Below are 21971 nucleotides of genomic sequence, written 5' to 3'. Positions count from 1 at the left end.
TTACATCTTTAAGTAACATCGAGGATAATTTTTAACGAAACATATGAAATGGGACTATAGAACATGGAAAAACATTTCTGGAGTCAGTCAGTTTTTAAATCCATTTCTGTACTATAGCTCAGGAACACATTTATTTTTTGAGCATTGGGTCAAAACAAAGTCACTCAGCTAAAATTCTGTGTAAGTGTTAAAAATAATAAGAATTGTTATGCAGGCTGCAGTATACTGAAGTAAATAACTAAACTAATGTAGGCTATTTACTTTGTGTGCTGCTTTAAACAAATTTATGTACTGTTGAATATTGACAATTATATGATAGTGAAAGACAGCATAAAACTTTCTGTGAACACAAAATTTTATTTCAATTAATGGATAAACCATATTTCCAAACAAAAGTAGAGAAGATAAAAACAAACTCATAGAAACTTTCCGTGAATTCATTTATCAACAGACAGCGTTCTAAGGTCCCAGATGGCTTTTTCAATACCAATACTTGATGTTGATACCACAGTGCCATGTTGGAAATGTGAGACAGGTTGTCAAAACAAACATGCTCCCACCAAGGGGAAGAAAAAAACAAACTACTACTTAAAATAGTCCTAAGCTAAGTCACAGTCCAACTGGGATAATATTGTAACATAGACTGAGGTTTTCAGAGGTTAGTGATACTTTTCTCTATGGTATCGGTACGATAAGCTCAAATTACATGAGTCAAGGGGGTTTTCCCTACGTGACAATATCATCAGGATGTAGAAAAGAACTCGCATGAGGACTAAAAAATGAAAATGATTATGATGTTAAAGCAGAAATGTATGTTCACACAAGTTTTTCTTGCTATTTTGCATCACTTTCTATAACTGTATGTGCACATTAATCATTTTTACATCATGTGAGTTAATTTCCTCTCCTGACAGGACATAATACCTGTTATAACAGGTAACGAGAGATTATGGCACAGTCATAAGATAAATGCTCAGTGACAAAATCTTTGTTCTAAGGCAAGTACAGCTAGTTTTGTAAAATGTTTCTCCCCAGTCCAAAAGGTCCAATATTGACAATCAAGACTATAAAACAATAATGAGGATGAGCTGTCACTCCTCTGATAACTGTGATGACAACATGTAAAGAGTTTTAATGGGTCTTTTCAATAAGTAAAAAGGTAAATCAATCAAATGGCATAAGGGTAGCAAGAATCTACCAGTGCTGTGATGTTACAGGAGTGAATAAGTGTAGGTTCTGACTAGTGTACAATGCAAGTGCCTAAGCTTTTTTATTTGTTTTTTACAAACTCCTTCTCCCCCCTGAGACCCAAAAACAAGTATAGTCAAATTATAGACGAACCAAACATTAACATTTCATCACCAACACTACCACAAAAATATTCAAACACTATGCATTTTTCAGCTTTGGCACAGGCTGATAAGTGTAAATTTTGCTGGGTTTGTATTTTTGCTCTTACACTGATATTGGCATGTCTGTCAGTCTACCCACCCTTTGAACCTGAGCTTTTTCCATTAAACCCCAATTTGCTATAGATGCCTATGAATCACCGATATACTGTACATATGGACACAATCATGAGTTTTCTCTCCATATAAACAGTGCCAATACAAACACACATATTAAAACATATCATCTGCAAAAGTCCAAGACATTTTGGCATTTGTCTTTTCTTTAATGGCTTCTGGCTTTCTTTTCAAAAATTGGTATATACAGCGGGCCTTGTGCTCTCAGTCAGAGTCCCTTTAGCAAAGCCCTTGCTCAGTATTTGCCATACTGGGATTCTGATGTACACTGTCTCTGCAAATATAAGCATAGCACCAACAATAAAGCAAATGTATTGTCTTTTGCTGCCCCTGTTTTCATGGGGTTTTAGATTGACATCTGAAATGAGTCCAACAGACCTGCTGGTTAACGGCGCAATAACGTTTTCTACCAACCTGACCATCTCATGCCACATCTCAAATGTAGACTGCACCATCGGCTGAGGGACTGCAATGGGCCTTGAGTCTCTGCAATGGCCATTGTAAATGACTGGCTGGCTTGTGAAACTGGGACGGTCTCGGATGATATTGTCAGTCTGGGTTTTGGAGCGGAATGGTGAGGGTGATGCTTCCACTGGGATAGCTGAGAAGTTAAATGCAGAGAATGAAGGGAAGGAAGGATGGATGAATGAGTAGTCAGATGGACGTTCAGCTTCATCTGTCTCTCCACTTCAGGGCCCATTCTCGTTGTAGTGGAGGGAGATGGGCCGCTCGCGCTGTACGGTGGGCATGTAGGGCCAGTTGTAGCTGGAACCCGAGAGCAGCATGTCGCGAAGCAGTGTTTCGATAGGTGTCTTGCCAACCAGCCGAACAAAAAACAGCTGCTCGATGACCGGAGAAGAGACGATGCGCAAGGAGGGCAGGCGGAGGAGGAGACGTCCAAAGCGGTTTGGCTGGCTGGGGTACTGGTTCCTTACATACTCCTCCAGGGCGCATTGGGACTTCTCCTGGATGCTCTCCACGTGGGCAACGTCTGATAGCCCCATAGCATCTGGAGGGAAGGAAAAGAATATTAAGATTCATGGTTTATCAATGGATCAAGTAAAACAGAATCTACAAAATATGAGCAAAATCAGTTGATGGATATATAGAATGGGGAGGAGACAGATTCATGCTTGGGGCAGACTACACAACATTTGTCTGTCAAGAAGTTCACTTTGTCAGATAAGTTGATCATGCTGCCCAGAAGTTACAGTGCACTGTAATATGTGGATGGGGTTTAGTTACAAGAGTGATTTGAATCATCAATTAGCAAATAGAGTTAGACAATGTTTTTCCCTCAGAAGAGGGAGCAATAGGGTTATATTAATAAATTGTAGACCTCAACCACATTCTTTGAAAATGTAAACACAGCTGAAATCCAACACACATCCTCGTTACTAAGATATTGCTCCACTAGCTACAAAAAATTAACACAAAGGACAAAGGATTAGAATTTTCACAATCTATATGATGATGGTCGTCGGCCAGAGAGATTTGTGGATCAATGTCAACAACCATGGGTCACTGAGTGCATTAAAGATGTTGTTAAACATGGCAAGAAGGGGCAAGAAAATCTGACATTTTAATATTTCCTTTGAAGCCTTGTGAAACGTTAAGGATGCAGGATGGATTGTCTTTATATTGGACACACTGCACTGGACAAGTAACAAATTGTCAATCTGATTTTTAGTTTTATTCCCAGTGACCTGTTATCGGGTTGATATTGTGTAGTCTGAAAACTGAGGCTTAGATTTAACTTGCGATAAAATATTCAATATTAGATATTTTGCAGACACAGTGGGTGGCTCAATGTGAAATCTTGACCTGATACTTTACATGTAGTTTATATCTTATCTAGTTGATTGAGAGAGGGGGTAAAAGTTTTTTTTTTCCCTTTCAAATTCCTCAAATCAGAGAAATCTTTCTTAAACTTGATGAAATCGAGGTTGTCACTGCAGAGATATGTATCTACTACACCCCTGTTGTCTGTGTTCGCAGCACACTACAGCGTTCCCTTTCCCCGCAGCTGGAGGTCATGTTCTGCCTCACACCTCCTCACACCTCCCCTCCTGCTGGCCCCCGCCTTGGCAAGAGTCTCACACAACCGAGAGAGTGTGTAACACTGTGCGCGATACTTTTCGCACCCTCTGTGTGCAGGGGAGAACACTGGGGATTTAGCAAAAGAGGTCAGAGATACATGAACTCAAAACAAAGACATTTTACTGTATTCACACACACTGTACATTCAGTGGTAGTACTCTCTGACTCTGCCCCCTGAATGAACCCTCATTTGGAAGACAGGTTCTCGATGAGGGCAATTTCTTCTCAAGCACATTCTTTTAGTCTATAAGTGATGGCCCGTGTGTTTTAACCTGTCACCTTGCATCATAGGTCCCCTTTGTCATCTCACACTTTGATCTGTCCCCTGTGTAAACCTTGCTCTGCTGGGCCTCAGTTCCGCACAACAAAATTTTTTAATTTACGTCATATTTTAATCGAGTGTGTAAAAACCTCCCCACCCCCTGCCTTCACTATTCTCATCATTCTGAGTGAATAATTGCTCCCACTTCAGCTGTATTTCCCTCCACTTGGGGGGCAGATGGACTGCTTTCATGTCAGACCGCCATTTTGGGTCCTGCGTGACAAGGCAGTCACTGCCTGTTTGGGATTAGCAAAGCTGTCTGTGTGACTGAAACCACTTTGTGTGCCGAAGCGACAGCTCTGTGGGCGCCCTTCCTCGCCAAGCGCAGTGTTCTTTTGTCTGATCCTTGGGCACACACCGGGTCAGTGGGGGTGAGGGATCAGGGTGGCAGCACTGAGATGCCCATTCTCTGATGTGGCTTGATGGGACTGGGCTTCACAGGGGGAGCGGAGGGAGGGGACTCAGAGGGAGGTGAGAGACGATTGGTGTTTGTCGGAGCTTGTTAGCTCACCCTACCAGGTCTGCAGGAGTCAAGTTTATTAACAGATCTAGTACGTGCGTGTGTGCATGTCTGTCTCCATTAAATTCAAATATCTATGTTAATATCTGCATGTTTCACTAAATGTATTGTCTTCTTTTGGAAAGACTTGCAGTGTTTTGCAACGTGTATACATGTGGGTACAACTGCCAGCATACAGGGAAGTCACATGGGATGCTCAGGGCTACAGGGGTTATGTAGGTCATGGCCGGGGCTGTGGCGAATCCTCCATCTCACTGGATCCCACCATACATAATTAAACTCGCTTGGTGGGGGCAGGGGTCCCTGGGCTTGGGCTGAGCTTGGGGTTGGGTTTAGGGAGGAAGGGTGAATGACTGGTTTCAATAATAGATGGGATCATGAAGGAGAGATGGCTGATGAAAGCTAGGAAGAAAAGGGAGAGGTGGATGCACAGCCACCCATATACATGGAGGAGAGACGCTGGGTACATGCAGAGTGAATCTGACAAGCCATGCAAGGAAAAAAAAGAGGGAAAATGAAGTAAAAAAAAACAGACAAGAGACATCTCAGTGTTGGCTTCTTCAACATCCGTTTCCCCCTGGGTCACAAAGCATGATCTCTCAGTGAAGTATCCCAGAAGTGACAGTATTTTGGCTGGCACTGGAGCCCAGTGACTGTTGGGATAAACCTCAACGGGGTTTGTATATAAGCAGTATCAAAACAATGGCTATCTCATGGGTTTCCTCAAAATGTAAAACCATTATATTTTGATTTACTCTTGTCTGCAGCTCAGTGGGGAGAAGCAACACAGTGAAGGTGTTAGGCTCAAGCTCAAGAGCTCTATATGCAAACAGCAATAAATCAAGAAATCTATGTTAGCATGAAAGCGTTTTCCTTGTCATTAAGTCCCACTGACTGTAATATACTGAGCCAAGAGAGTGGTTTAATTAATGTAAGAAATTACAGACTGCAGGCAATGTTAATTAAATGTCACAAGAAAGACATTTTAGCAGATTGTGGCTGCTAGCTTCCTTTTTGTCAAAATGTCATAAATATATGGATCGGTGGATTCAGATAGAATATGCGCTCCCTCCACTGGCTTCCTGTACATTACAGGATTGATTTTAAAATCTTACTTTTAACTTTTAAATGCCTTAATGGATTGGCTCCATTGTACTTAATGGAGCTTCTTCACGTTCATACTGCAGCTAGAGTGCTGAGAGACCAATCTCCTCCTCCTAGATGTACCCAGAAGCAGACTTAAAACCAGAGACGATCGAGGCTTTAGTGTAGCTGCCCCTAACCTGTGGAACAACCTGCCAGTCCATATCAGAACCGCTCCAACTCTCGAACGTTTTAAATCACTGTTAAAAACACATCTCTTTTCTTTGGCATTTCCTTTCCCACAAAATGTTTTGAACAATGTACTAGATGGACAAAATCCAAATATTGCTAAGTGACAGAGCACTTGAAGATAAATACAAAAGTTATAGCTTCAGGTGAAAGCTTATGGTTAACTTCAGAAAAAAGGTGATTTAAGGCACGAGCAGCTACTCACGGGGTCAATAGCGGCCTTTTATAGTATGAGGGAGCGATTGAATTACAGTCAAATTCATGGAGGGCAGAGACCATGACTGACTAGTGGGAGGACTGTAGCGGCAGCATTTACATATGGAGCCAATGAGACAATATCTGCTGCAGCTTTAGAGGTCACGTCTCGGTGAAGCTCAGTGGAGGTGAAAAGGTTGTGGGTTAAGCACAGTTGAAATTGGCTTCGTGTGTGAGTTCAAACAGGATTCCAAAATAGCAGAGGGAATAAACGTTTCTTGGCACTAAGATCACATATTATTATGTGGTTAAATCAACTAATGGTCAAAATATACAACCAGGGACAGGAGTTTGGTTCTGTCTTGGATTGTGTGTCATACATTAGTCGGCCCCTATCATAACAGACAAACATGAATACTTGCAGGACCTCTCTCTTGATTTCTTATTTACTAAAATATAGTGCTACTCATCAGAGAGCTTAGTGGACATAAATATGTAACATTGCTGGCTTCATCTATGTGTTAAATGGCTTTCTCATTTAGTCAAAGGTGTCCTTCACTTATGGATTTAAAAAATTATTTGGCATTGAAGCCTTAATTAAGGACCACTGTGTGTGTGCGAGAGATGCTTGCCTCTCACAGTGGATCCTCTAAAAACTTTAACTCGTGCATGTTATTAGATAGAGATTTTGCTGGCTATTTTAAAATGTCCAAAAGCATAGAATGACATTGATACAAACATGAATTCCTAGTTTTCTAATCTATTTTTTGGATTTATTATACCAACATTCGACTTATAATAATATAATAATAATTTCATGTTATACTTTATATTACTATGAGCAGCAGTAGTCGCTCTCTGTAGGTTTATTTATTTTTTAATATTTAATGTTTTTTCTTGTTTCTTAGAGCTGGGTCTGGAACTATTGACAATGTGGGACTTCAAGGCATATTATGATTATAGCATTGCTATATTGGGTTGTGATATTAAACTTGACTTATCTAACATGCAATTTGTATTAATGAGTAAACACCTTGCATCAAAATTCTAACCAGTAATAAAAAATACCCTAGATTTGACATTTTTAGGTCATGAATTTGTAATAATTTTTAAAGATCAGATTACTGACTCTGGAGCCATCTACTTCTAGTTAAATCCTGCTTCAACATCTTGTTCAATGTTACTTTACAGACCCATGATACCACTGACATTTCATGCATGTCTCCCTGTGATTCTATATGACACGTGCTTCATTTAAACTCACCGGACGTGAAGAGCACAATGGACTTGAGGCAGGAATATTCAGCTGTGTCGACCTGCAGGGCCTTCAGCTTTTCAACCTGCTCCTGGAAGACGCGGATGTGGTCCATGAAGGCCACCACGCGCTCTGCTGACATGGGTGATGCATGCAGGCCTGCTGCTGCCAACAGAGGGGCCACATGAAGCGGCATGGAGCACTGGGCGGCATTGAGGACGAAGAGCTCACTCCACGACATGCGCAACAGTGCCACCTAGAATACAGATAGAATAGAATGGTTATTACAGGCTGGAAATTATTTTCACTCCTGCTTGTGTCTCATCAGCAGGATATCTCAAAAACATAAAATTTTTAATAAAATGTTGAATTAAATTATTCTAAGACAATAATTGTTTTTTAATCAGAAATATGATTCTTACGGACACTAAAGGTGTGTTTTACAGGGTCAAATTTAATTTAAAAATGTATTTAATAGGAATGTTGTTTAAAAATGCACATATGAGAATTGGTCATGTTTTTTTTCCTTCTTGTTACAGGCTTTAGAAACAGTTCCCACCAAGCATCAAGATGAGTCAAACTGTAATTCAGTAGCTCACATACACATTAATTCTAATAAAAATAAACTGTAAAGGAAGACGAGATCCATTGGACAACTCATAATCCAAAGACAGAATAATCCAGAATTTGGTCACATCATCAAAGAGCAAATGCAAACTACACACAGGACAGGAGCTTCATTCATATTCACACACTGAAAGAAGAAGGAAGCAAACCAGGCACATCCCATAAAGCTCACAGAGAGTGCCTAACTCTGTGACTAACAAAAAGTGACTATAAAGATGAATCATGTATTGAAGTGTTGATTGCCAGTTTTAAAAGGTCAAATAGATTCCAAGAAGCTGCGTTATGATAGGAAGAAAATAAATATGCTTTAAATATGGAATATGGAAACATAGAGATCATAATATACAGTAGTGGTTGATAAATAAATGATGTAAAAACCTCATGGAAGAGGAGTTCAACTCTAATGTCATCACTACTGAAAATTTTACAGCGAAACAGCATCCTAATGAGTTTGCCAATTAGCAGTATTTGTTTTCTTTTAGATAACTGGGCAATCAGCAGTTTAGTAAATGGAATAAAAATGCTCCAATGTGCAATTTACGGATCATGTTTTGAGGGAAATGACTGTTAAATCAGGACTTTTATATTTGATGAATAGAAGTTGAACGCATTCAGCGAGGATATCGAGATATATTTGGACACTTGGCCTGCAATCAGCATGCAACCTAATATGATCCATTATGTAAAAGTGTTTACAATAACGGTCCATTTCTGTTTACAAGTTTTCTTCTTTTAAGCATTTACATTATTTTGTCTACACTGGATAATCTAGATAAATGTGTAAGATTAAGATGCAGTTAAGTTACACCAACACTTGTTGCTCAGACACTTGTTGATGCCTGGTCTTTGACAACTAGTTGAAAAGAATCTAAAATACACGAAAAGTGGGTTTATAGTGGACTTAAAACCAATGGTATAATACTAAAGCACATACCGAGAGAGAAAAATGGAGTTAAAAATATAATAATGTAATCATATGGTGCAGCTATATCATGACCTATTTGTGATGACTATGCCCAAGGTGCATGTGAATATTTATAGGTCAGGCAATTACTCTGTGCCAAGACTTGGTAGCAGCTGGTATAAATCCACATGTCAGGTCTATCCATATCAAATGTCATGTGTGCCTGTTTCTGCCATCAGTGAAAAATAAGTTTGCTGGTTGGATATATTAATGGATACTCTTGTCAGTCATCAAAGTGGCTGACTCACCTGATCCATGAGCTGCAGATCAGGGAAGAAAGGGATGTTCTTGGCCCACTCAACAGCACTGAAGAGCAGCCTGGCCGCCAGCTCACAGATGTTCTCAATGCCCATCAGGTTGTTTCCCTGCATGCACTGGGCCCCATAGCGAGATGTGGGATAGGGTTCGGCACGCAGCAACAGGGAAATGAAGCCAGATAGGTAGGGCTGGCCGTTGTACGGATCGGTACCGTTGGTCAGGTACTGTCCTGGGCTGCTCTGGGAGTTTGATGTACGTCCTCGCTGTACAGCTGATGGAAAACAAGACAGAGGAAGATTTAGCCACATAAGTCTGAACTTTTTAAAGCCATGAATATGTGACATTTTTCCAGTTTTTCTGTTCATCTCAGTCTTTTAATACCATGAGATTGTTATTACGCTTTTATGATTTAGGAAGCCTGCTATAACAGTATGCAATATGCCTTAACCTGGTCTAAACAGCCTCTGCACTCCCTGCATGTAAAGTGAAGTTAAACCTAAAAGCCTGCAGGAGAAACAGAAGGGAGAGGAGACGAAGACAGAAAAGAAAGAGTGAAATTGGGCATGTCATGTGTCGGGTGGGGGGTTTGCGGAATGGGGTCAAAGGGGGCAAAAAGTGTGGAGACGGGAACATTTCTCTGACTTCTAAATATGTCAGCGCTCATCTTTTCAGTGGGGTTGTGGAAAGTGGCCAGGCCAAGGCCATTCTACACTGCTGTTGTGCATCAATGAGTAATGACAAGCAGCAGCTGGTAAAGATATAACACTTCTTTACACCTACATATGTTATGCACCCGCATACGCATACACACATGCACACACCACACATGAATACATACAGTAACCCCCCCCACCACCACCAACACCACCACCACCACCTCTACTGGCAAATGGCTCAGCCTGAGGGGAAAAGGGCACGCAGAGGCCAAGCTCTCGAGTACACACACACACACACACAAATGCCCAACCCCCCTGTGGAGCGATGATGATGCGGCGAGTGCTCAAAGGCCCATTTGGAAAACACCTGTTCAGTCATCCCCACTGTCTGACTAATAACTCCATCTACTGTTACACAGAGAGAAAGAGAGAGGAGAGAGAGGCAATGAAAATGCAAAGGGGGGGCCATGCGTCTGGGGAAAAATGAGGTAAAAGGGTGAAATGGCGAGATAAGGTGGAGAGGGAGAGAGTGAGAGGTGATAAGTTGAGTGAAATTGAGGGCAGGGAGAGGGAAGAGGGGAAGGAGAAAAAAGGTGCAGAGTTCAATATGTTTGAATATTGCCTGAGATGAGGCTTCAGATAGAGTCACTGGTTTACATAAAGACACACATGGAGGCAGAAAGTGGAGAGAGGGGTGAAAGAAAAGGGTTTGGAAAATGCTTTTCAACTGTGCATCACACCTGTCACCTCACACACAGCAGCTGTGTCAATTGAACATAGTGACACGCCTGGAAAAATGAGAGGTCAAATCACTCAAGAGCATTATAAAAATGCATTTAATTCTAGCCTGTCCTCTGAGCAGAAAAAAATACCTCTTCACAAAAGGTGTTGACCTCAGACTACTAGTTTTCCCTGTGAACCTGTGTCAACCCATGTTCTCTCCCAGAGAGAGAAAATGTGGTCTCCTTTGGCTAACAACGAAGTCTCGCTGGGCTGAGCTAAGAGGTGTAGCCTGTCACAAAGACGTTGCACAATGGGATATTCCTTGTCACTCGCACTCCAGCAACTCTTGTCTTGCTTTGCAAAGGACGGCTGTCAGATTAGCCACACATGTCTGTCTCTGCAGGATTTCACGAAGCAAAGAAAATAAACCACCGCTTTGAACAGCAGGGGTGAAAGTAGTCCCCGAGCGAGGTGCCGCAATTTCCACAAAAATTACCATGTCAAACATGTTTTCAGTCACTTTAAGGTGCTTTGAGTGTGAAGTGAAAGACTGCTAAATCATACAGTAATGAATGTTTCCAAAATAAACGACAAATTATGTTGTTTGTAAGTGCCCTTTAAAATGGCACATTGAAGCATTTTATGATCTGACATCCCTCTCAGCAGGACAACATCGTTTGTCTGTGCCTTCCAAAACCCTTAGTTAACTGTTAAAAGTAAACAGTTATGATCTGACAATGCTGTCTGTAAGGTTTGGTTAGGTTTAGGCAAAATGAGCACTTTGTTGTTAGGGAACTTTTGTTGGTGTGGTTACAATGATAAACACGTGGTTAAGGTTACGGAACAATGATCATGGTTAAAAGAAAGTTGTTGGTTGACTGTCGGTAGGAAACGGGCAACAAACAGCCACCTTCTGTGTTGACCTGACCTCCTCCCTGTGCAGACCTGACCTCCTCCCTGTGCAGACTTTTCCCCTCTATGATAATGTCACCCGACTTCCTCCTTCGCTCACGACGGACAACGGAAGTCATTTCTTCGGCTGCTGGAAGTCGAAGATTCTTCTCAGACTGTCCTTATCTAAGTCAGAGCACTTCCATAACCTAAAACTGTCATTCTGCCCTGGTTTGTTCATGTGTTTCATCTAAAGACATCTTTTCCAGAAGGGTGAACAACCCGATTTACAGTTTTTTGGGGGGGGGGATTCTCGCTAATGTATTGAACGGGTTGTAAAACACATTGTCCCTGATTTAATTTTTTGAATTCATCAAATTTATCAGAATTGAATGACATTCCACAAATTCCACAACCTGTTGGGATGTGGCTGCTTCTCATGTCTCTCATATGTGAATTCACAGCTATTAATCTGCTCTCATATTGATTAGTTGTTAATCCTGCGGATGGTGGCGAATCTACTTGATCCACTTGACTTTTCAAAAGCCTCATTGTGGGGGTCACTCATGGCTGAGAGGCAGAGCACTTGAGTACTTCCAACAGAGACACATCACTCTCTGTTTTTCCTCGCCTGCAGCTGGCTGACTAGACAGAGGAACAGAGAGAGAGGGAGAGAAAAGGGAGCAAGGTGATTATAGAAAGGTCCAATGAATAGAGAGAAAGACAGACAAGTATAGAGACAGAGATGTAGTATCTTGACATAGAGTAGGGCAGCAAGAGAGCGAGAGAGACAGAATTGACATTAGAGAGAAACAGATGCCCGAGGATAAGAGAAAAAAAGGAAAGCAGGGTCAGAGACGGAGAGAATATAGGGGGGATGGGAGTATAAAGTCAGATTTGGGTGTCTGCCATGAACCGTTTCCTGCTTTTTAATTGGTGCACCGTGGCTTAGCTTAATTTAATTGACTGAGCTTATCGTCTGACAGTAAGAGGAGGAAAAAAGGCTAGAAAACTTCACGATGCACAGTTATTCTTCTCTGCAAATCTGATACCAAATATAGAGCAGAAAACACACTAAAAAACACCTACAAATCACTAAAACCCGAAACAAACAGTATCCTGTGTAGGTAGGACATAAAATGAGGGCACAAGAGGGAGAGGAGGAAAGTGCATGCAAACATAGGTACCATGGGACATTTCAGCTGCGACTTTCAAAATGCCACTTCAGCAAATGGCAGCTGGCAGAGTGCACAGTTCGCTGCCTGGCTGCCCTGGATTAGCCTCTGGGTCAGACTGTTAGTGGAATTACAGCAGCTAAATACAATTAAGGCCTATCAACATTTGGACTAAAAGGTCACGGTGCCGGGGCGACACAGACACATTATAGATTTGGCTCACTCTGACAGTTGCGTTTAATAAGTAGCTTTTCCATTTTCAAAGCTTCCATTGGCGAGTAAAAAATAAACACGTTACCCAGCGTGAACCTGTGACTGTGTCTCCATGGCACAGCTCAACTGAGTGTGCGTGTGTGTTTGTGTGTGCGTGTATGAAGGAGGTTTATAACATTACGAAATGATGCAATGCTGCAATCAGCACAATATCAAAACAAATGGTTGTAAAGCTAAAAAAAAAACTTTTGTCGGCTGAAAATGGATTTGGAATGTAAAAGAGATCATGTTTCAGTGTGTTTGCCTATATGTGTCTCTCACTACAAACATATATGAATGCACATGGGTGTGACTGAGCTAAGAGGGGCAGTGTGTGATGTTACACCAAGGTAATATCCCCATGGCTCTGGCAGTTTTATTTTGGCCCTGAACTTTGAACTCTGCGGGTCAGTGCTCTGCAGCAGGGCAAAGCTCCCAAAGAGAGCTGGAGAGTTAGAGATTGAGATAGACAAAAAACAGTTATGGAAATATTTATCATTTGAATGCTAATTGTGGTGTAAAGCTCAAGTTGCTGGTATGTATTTATACTGGAATTCTAAATGTTGTATATAATTTGTCAATGAAATAGCGGGCAGTCCTGTGATGATCTTTGTTTTGGTTGGCTAACACTGCTCTAGGGGTCACCTGATTATTAAGATGCATTCTGTTTTTTTATTGTTAAATCCTACTCTACACCATAACATTTAAGTTTATGTTTGTTCCCCCTGAGTGTTAAGTAGTACATTGTAACTCATGGTGTCCTACTTACTTCTATGAAAAAGATATGAGATGTTCACATACTGTAGACAGTGGTTTCAAGGTTTCAAACAGTCTTGTTGAGTCCATGGTCCACAGTATTTGTCCCATTGTATGCTATTGTGCAAGAAGAGGCTTTCATGCTAGACCAACTTCTTCTTCTGTTTATTTTACACAGACGTGCTGACAGAAAAAAACAACATTCATATTCTCACCTTAAACAACAACTCGTTGTGCACAGCATTTCAAAACACAAGTAAAAATAAAATTAATAGTAGTAAAATAAAAGTGAATGCTGGTCTGTGGATCTTTGAGGACAAAACACTGAACTGTCACATTAAATACATGTTTAATGGTACAAATAGTGCAGTAAAGGCTGATTGGAACACTCAAGCGAGATCTTAGGGCTGCTGGAAATTGTTAATTGTTGCACCCCACTGACACACTGTTAAAAACAAGAATATATAGAAATAGAAAAAATGCAAAGATTTTTGTTACTATACAAGTGTTGCTCATAAGAACTCTACTGGTCTCTTCCTTCACATTTACTGAGAAATGGTTTAGAACAAGCCATCAGCACACTGGTAGAGGACTGACTCTGTCCCCAGTTGTGTGTCGAACATGAAAGAGCAGAGGTATGCAGCCAACGTGAGAGACACAACAGAACGAGAGTGCAGAAAAACCGGAGGCAGTGCAGGAGCGGGAGGGAAAACAGTGACACAGACAGAGAGAGACAGAGACATGGAGGGCAGAAGAGCTTTGCGTGAGGAAGTTTGGTGGCTTTGCTGTGTGGATGCAGTTGCCTCAGTCTCTCAGACGTGGATGAGGCAGCTTCTGCATTAATTAGTAAACAAAATTCACCCCTTACTCAGTGACTGATTCATGCTATCCTTATTTACACTTACACCCGCCTGCTCCTCTTTATTTACCACACAGTGGGCCACAGGAGGACTAAGTCTTTTTTGTAAGTTTAGGTTTTGGTGAAGATATGTATCAAGCTGTGCATACATGTGTTCTTTTAAATAGCTCTTAGCTGCCTTGCTTTATTTGTCACCTTGTGTTATCTAGCCTAGCATCGCCAGACAAATTCGCAAATGTATACCAGAGCAAATAGGACATGAGCAGATTTGTCTGGTTCCCGAGCTAGTTATTGTCATCATACAATAAAAATTCATTATATTGATGACTTGACTTATTTGGGTGAAATTATTCTTTAATATTAACTGTGGTCAGAGAGGAACCTTCATCATAGTAGAAGTGGAAGACATCGATGGTCAATATCCCATATTTATTAAAATGAAAATCTAAAACTGTTGGGGACAAATAGGAAAAGTTTAATTATGGCTTTTTTTTGTTGTATTGTGGCTTCTTCTGCCTCTTTTTCACTGTCATTATTACCACTGCACTTCCACTCAGAGAGCACAGATAAGATCATTAACTACATGCCTAAGATATAAATGGGCACAGATTAGTAGAGAGCATACGTGTGGCAGACTGAAGGAGAAGACCTGTTGGGGGTTAAATGTTCCTGACAGTGACTGACAAATTCCCTACCTCTTTCTTGAATGTGTGTTATTACAAGTGACCCGAGTGACATACAAAAACAGGTTGAGCGACTTAAGTCACACGCAGGCCAGAGTCCAGAGTCAGTCAGCATGTTATAGTGATTGACCAAATACACCTGAGACGGTCACATTAAATTTACTTTTTGATACCGTGGGATGTGCAGATAAAAAACATATTTATATAATTTTATATGGAAGTGGCCATTATGTGTTATATTGCAACATGAAGCCTCACCTTGATATGCCCAAAAGCATTTAAAAAACAGCACCATTCATCTGTTCAACCACATGCCTTTATGTGCATTAAAGTTAGCCTTGAGATAACATCATGGGCTCCAGTGAATCACTTTAAATGAATGCTGGGCAGTACTGAGCGATATGTCAATGGTAGCCATTTTTCTCTGAGAGACCTTTGATAATGATTCAGCCTATGAGTGTGGTAGCTGGGGTTAAGTATTTGAATTTGTCAATAGCTAAATTACTGGGATAAGTAAAGGTTTTCAGAGCTAAAGGAGGCGAGACTGCTGTGTTTTGGTGTTAAACTGCCCGCTGTTACAAGCCCACTGTGGAGTATGGATTAGTCAATACATGCTGTCAGTCAGACTTTAGTGCACCACTGGGGTATTTACTCACTGGAGAGGCCCCGTCCGGTTCACACATTTGGACTTTGACTTGAGCCTGTCTGTTATTAATGTTTTAGTTTTGGTTGACCTATATTTTCCGCTGCTCTTGGTATTTTGTCAGAGTGCAATATGGGTCAGAGGAGACAGCAGCTTTCCCACTATGCATGTTTTAGGTATTACATGTTCCTGTTCTACAAATTAATGTTGAGACTGTCACTACACTCTAAATATTAAATTAAATATTTGTGTCTGCATGCATTTGGTGTGTTCATAGCTGCCCAGGTGTGTGATTCAAGTCACAAACGACAGAGATGATGACATTACCATTGTGTGTGTATGCATTCATCAGCACAATAAACTACCACACGTGTATTTTGGGTCTCAGTGAAGTCAGCTCATCCCTGTGGGCTGTTTCAAAATTAAAACATTCACTCCACTTCAAAGAACTGTCAGACTGATTCTCTTTGCCTCTCTGCTTCCTATTCAGCCTGGAAACTGCACTGGCAGAGAAACAAGTGGAGGTTGTGTGTAGCTGTGTGGTGAGACAATGACACTAACGCTGCCACGGTTTTAGGGGTTTGAGTCCCACTGAGGCCAGAACAGATATGTTTGCTGTCATGGTGCTGAAAGGTGCTCCGGAAATAAAGTCACCAACAAATTATAATATATCTTCTACACAACAATCTGCAGAAAGAGGTCAAACATCCGCTTTGGGGAAAAAAAAGAAACTCACTTGAAGGTAAAGAAGTTCTAAATCTAACGAAGTCCGCTCATTAAACTTTTAGCATGTCTTCTCAGCAGGCAGCTAAATATCAATTTAGTTTAGTTAAAACAGAAAAGTCACGCAGCACTGCTAGTGATATTAAACCATGCTGTCAATTTTTATAACTGATTCTCTGATTTTCTGTGTGATGAAATGGTGGAGTTTCAGAAGACACACACTGAGTTAATCACCAACATGGCTCGGCTTTCCAAAAACATAACGTTTCGTAGCCTGACAGGTTTATACTTAATATGTGAACAAAACAAGTCAACGCTTATAAAATAAGTCTATTAACCAGTTGTTCCATCCGCAGTACTTTCCCTCAGACTTAGTTCTTACTTTGTTGCGGTGTAAAGTACATTATGACCTATATGCTATAACGGAGTAGATTTCAAAGTAAGTTAACAGGCTTCTGAATGATTAATCACAAACTTTTTTAGCTCAACAAACTACATTTTCATCCAGATCTTCTTTTCAGTAACTTTTGTTGAGAATGGAAACAGAAATATTGAATTCCAATTTCACCTGGATCATAACTGAGAGTAAACACTGTGTCCCCTTGACAACCTCAGGTGAACCTGTTGAATAATGTAGAGGAAACATGACTTATGTATGACGTCTGGGGAGGAAGATAGCCGCTGTATACTTTAACAGTCCCACCACTTTTCAGATTACACGTTCAATCTTTGAATTCCAGGATGCAGCTGTGTTTAATTTACTGTAGACGTTACAATAAAATAATGATGCTAGGATAAACATTTATAAATATTTATGTTTATACAAATATTCAAATAGGTATATGTTGTGATTTATAGCTTGTAAAATCAAAGGGAGCCAAGATAACTGAACAACTGTGATTTACTTAATTTAAAGTGCAAATAGATATTATTCATAAATTATTAATCATTAATTATGTTCACTGCCTTTCTCAGGGCTTTTATTTAACACTATTTAAGTATTTGTAACAATAAATTCTTAAATATATTTTTTTAATTCTCTACTTTTCCAAACTGTCATATAAGATGGTGTGAAAATAGCTGGACAATTGAACATGTCTTAACAAAAATTGTCCTAAGTAGAAAAATAATGCCTGATAAACAGAAGTCAGCCGACATAGAGGATTTAAGGACACTGTTTAATCCTGCTGACCTCAAATGCAATGAGCTCAGCCAATGTAAATTGACCTGCTCCACATTTAAGCTTTTTGTACACAACTATAGGCAGCACTACAACAAATCCTCTATTAAAATGTCAACAGGCAATGAGTTTAAAATTCTTATTTTCTTTTGCAACATTTAGAGATATATACACTTGTTTCAAATGTTCTTTTTGTCTTTCAGTCAGCTGACCTTGTCTTGTCTTATTCCAACGTGCCATGCAACTTAATAACTTTCTGGAATCTGAAATTAAATTGAAAGAAACATTGAAACAATTTCTGCCAAATGGACAGATTTTCCACTTTTTTAATAAAACCAAGAGACCGGATGACTTTTTAAGAGGAATCTTTTTGTAGTAAAGTCTACAGCCTACTAGCACAGCATAATAATGTTATCTCATCTGAACAACAACGCTAATTCTTTTCTCGCGATTCTTAAGGCGTAGACTCATGAACAATATGCAGCCTTCAAGGCTGTGGTCGGCACTGCAAAAAATATAGCCTAATTTACAACAAAACATTTAACATAGCGATAGAACTTAATGCTAGGGACGTTTTCCTTACAAATCAAGTTGTGATTCACCAAAGTAAAATAAATAGTCTTTTTTGCACAAGAAATGACTTTTCAGATAGGAGTGTTAATTTTGGCTACCTATTTCTAAATAAGACAACTGACTTTTTGTATAGAAACTGCGGGGGGAAATCTCTGCTGCTAGGCCATATCTTTTAGCCTGTTTGAATGGTAAAATTGTATGTTTCATAACCAGACTCAATCAGATTTTTGCAGTAAACACGCTGTGGCGCGTCAGGCGATTTCCTCGGGTTCATCCAGCTGGAAAGGAGCACGACCGACGCAGTGTGGCTTGCGGGTATTTTACATGAGGTAAGACTGTGTACAGTGCACACACACACACACACACACACACACACACACACACACACACACACACACACACACAGGCATAGCAGAGCACTAGCTAGAACCCTTGAGGGATCATCTCATCTCAGGCTCTAAGGAGGACGGGTATTTCCACCGTCTGTGTATTTACATTTTGGCTCAGGCAGAGAACAAAGGGCAGCAGGGTCGTTGTGGCAACACTGTCTGTCCTTCAACATCACCTACCGAAGTGTCCATGAGCACTGGCATGCTGTCCTCTGAGAGGGAAATTAAAAGGGCGAAGTGTGACGTCTTCATTAAAGACCCAGACTGTTGAGGGTAACTGAGGTCATAAGTGGGTGAAACGCACTCTTTTTGCAATCACAAGACAATTAAAGCCTTATTGCACATGATGTCTCACTTGTTTTGGTGTGTGATAGTTAGCGGTGTAGCCTACACGTTGCTGTTTGCATTTTCATTCATTCCCCACAAATATTAAACAGAAAATTTAATGTAGCTATCTACAGGTTGTCACTGCCTTCTGATCATTAAAACTGCAGCCTCTAAATCAGGTTCTCTAAATGATATAGACCTACTGATGGCTGACTTTCAGTAATCCTCTCCAAGGTGCATAAACAAATACAATAAATGAGTAACGCTGCCAACATAGATGTTTAGAGAAAGAACTTTTGGTTCGATTTGTTTCACATTTTTAAATATGCACCATCGCATCTCTCGTGAATGGGCTGTCCCTGCTGAAGGATAATTAATAATGGAAGCGCTCTTCTTCACCAACGCGTTTGCACCCCTCCTCTTTGGCACTAACTGACCCGTCGTTAATCCAACACAATACAACAAATGTAGCGGCATCCTCTTATAGCGGCTCTGGGTGTCGGTGAGCGGTGAGCAAACAGCATAATTAAAACAGAAGGACAAAGGAGGGGATTTCGCAGAAAAGGAGCGCACCAGGGTGAATGGTTTAGATTTGGTAGCCTAAATAAATGTGAAATAAGCATTGTGGTGCCGCAGGTGGTGACTGATTATTTACCCATAACAACGGTGGCTGTGGTATAAGCTGTATAACATACCTATTCGAACAGGCAACACCAAGCATTTCGCATGTTTTACGCACCAAATGTCTCACTGGAAATTGTTTAGTTTGACATGTGAAATGACAAAAACTTCAACAGTGGAATGTTTAGTCTTCAATGTGTTGTTTTCTTATACAGCAAGAGAAAATCTGTCAATGTGTCAAAATCACTGTTCCCTGTTTGTGTCCAGAAGTTTCTTAAATGTGTTCTTGCTACAAAGAAGATGATCTGCAAATGTGTACTTTGTTGCAAAAATAGTGCTTCTGGAAAAGCAATAAACTCATTTAAACAGTACTAGAAACAAGAGTGTGAAGAGTTAAGAGAGATTAGTCGCCTGTTTTAAAACTGTAAAATCTTTTACGACTGAGCTCCAGACTTAATGGACAATTAACATTGATATTTCACAGGGAACAACATTACGCTCGGGAATACGTTTAGTAAACAAAGTCTCTCGTGCTACAACCTCACATTTTACATCCATCACACACCAACAGATCACAGCTCTGCCCTTACCTTCTCTCCTCATGCCGACTTTGAGGCACTTCTTCAGCCGGCAGTACTGACACTGGTTCCGGTGGTGCTGGTCGATGGGGCAGTCTCGGTTCCCCCGGCAGGTGTACGAGAGGTTCCGCCTCACAGAGCGCTTAAAGAAGCTTTTGCATCCCTCGCAGGTGAACTGACCATAATGCTTCCCACTGGACTTGTCCCCGCACACCATGCAGTCCACGTTGGGGATCTTGTCCCCGGAAAGTGCGTCGTTCCCCGGGGTGGAACCGTTGGGTGTTCCCGGTGCCCCGCCAGGCTCCTGGCCGCAAATCTGGAGCTGAGACCCCGGATCTGCAGAAATGTTCTCTGACCACTGGTTTACTACCATTGCCATGCTATCCCCAAACACTTTGTTCTTTGTTAAAATCACAGGAGAGTCAAACTGTGTGATAGAGATCCGTGCTGACGTCTTGGAAGAAAAACAGAGGAAGGGCGAACAGGCGCTTCCGACTTCCTCAGGGGGGCAATCTGATCGTATTTAGCCTACTTCAAACGTGTTTCTATGTTACTGAGTTCTTTCTGTAAACATCTATCAAAGTTTACAGCAACAGCAAGGTATCATCATGATCGATGCATAAGAGCGTAGCCTACAACTCCCGGTGTTCCTCGCTGCGCAGCAATCCATAAACACGTTGTTCTTCAGAGAGCAACCTCTTGGAAAAGTCGGTCCTATAAGTCAGCATGTAGGCTGCAAAGATACAATGTAATCTCACTTCTTGTTTGCCTCTAGAATTTGAAAGAGGGCTAAACACACGAAGTTTAACAAACAAAAATATTTCGCTTCTCAGCCGGTCGTCTATCCCACGTTCAATAGCCTACTGCATTTGGATTCATTCAAGATAGCCTATCTTCAGCCTCTTGAATGACACACTTGATTTAATACTGACCACATTTCATGTTATTCGTTGGAGGATTTAATTAGTCCCAGCAAGCTCTTGGACTCAGTATAAAGCGCAGTCCCGAGCAGTAGGCGATCCTTGTTCTTGAGAGCGATGAGCTTTTGGAAAGCGACGTCAGTGTGCGCTCTGGTGGGCTATTTATTTACCCAACATACAGCCTAAATATCCTTCCTGATCGTCCGTGTAGGAGAGATTAAACAGAGACAGTTGACGCGCAGGACAATCTGTGCCGCTGGAGTGTATCGCTTCACCCTTCGACTGCCTGTCCCACCTCTGAGAGTCAAAGCTACGATTTGGGGAAAGTGTCACTAGCGGGCTGCCTCGTCCGGCTGCCTCCCTGGCGGCGCTCCATATAAGGTCATAACTGCCAAATAAGGTCATATCCCCACCCCTTAGCGGGAGAGGTGAAAAAAGAAGGGCCGCCTGTGATTGGCCTCCAAAGTCTATTAAAAAGTAAGGAGCTCTCTGATTGGACGGCTGTCGATTAGGATCATTTTGACTGACAGGAGCGGTTGTTGTGATTCAATTACTTTAAAGCGGGCTACATCAGTGTCCCATTGGAAATAAAGTGTCCAGACATAATAAACCTGCTAATTTGAAACTAAATATAAACATTACTTATACAACTTGTGCTGCATTGATATTCTGTATAGTGGGAGCAAAAACCACTAGAACCAGTTTTATCTTTTAAATTGGCTTTACAAGGGTAGTGTCTTTATTTTGAGGATTCAAGGAATTTATTTTGAGGATGCAAGGAGTTTAAAGTCGCCCTCCACTCAAACATGTGTTTTTCTTTGGCTGCCTAATTTGTATTTGAGCTTTGCAGTGCTAAAGAGTGATGAAGGCTAGAAGGCAAGAAGGCTGTTTTCACATTTATCAACTGAAGGAAGTTTCTCTCT

General features: G+C 41.0%; 1 protein-coding gene across 1 annotated transcript; it reads right to left on the bottom strand.

Moving 5' to 3' along the window:
- Positions 1-337: 337 nt before the first annotated feature.
- nr2f5 (nuclear receptor subfamily 2, group F, member 5) lies at positions 338-21357 on the bottom strand. The gene is made up of 4 exons (XM_038710686.1): positions 20141-21357; positions 9090-9370; positions 7260-7506; positions 338-2535 (listed from the first exon to the last, which is right to left on the bottom strand). Exons 1-4 carry the CDS (start codon positions 20505-20507, stop codon positions 2216-2218), a joined length of 1215 nt encoding a protein of 404 aa, XP_038566614.1. The 5' UTR covers positions 20508-21357; the 3' UTR covers positions 338-2215.
- Positions 21358-21971: the final 614 nt, after the last annotated feature.

The sequence above is a fragment of the Micropterus salmoides genome, unplaced genomic scaffold (assembly GCF_014851395.1).
Source record: "Micropterus salmoides isolate LMB-PRFRI ecotype aquatic unplaced genomic scaffold, ASM1485139v1 Ms_hic_scaffold_11, whole genome shotgun sequence".
In the NCBI taxonomy this organism is placed as follows: Eukaryota; Metazoa; Chordata; class Actinopteri; order Centrarchiformes; family Centrarchidae; genus Micropterus; species Micropterus salmoides.
The sequence above is the reverse complement of the archived record's forward strand: the minus strand, read 5'-3'. Positions and strand labels throughout refer to the sequence as shown.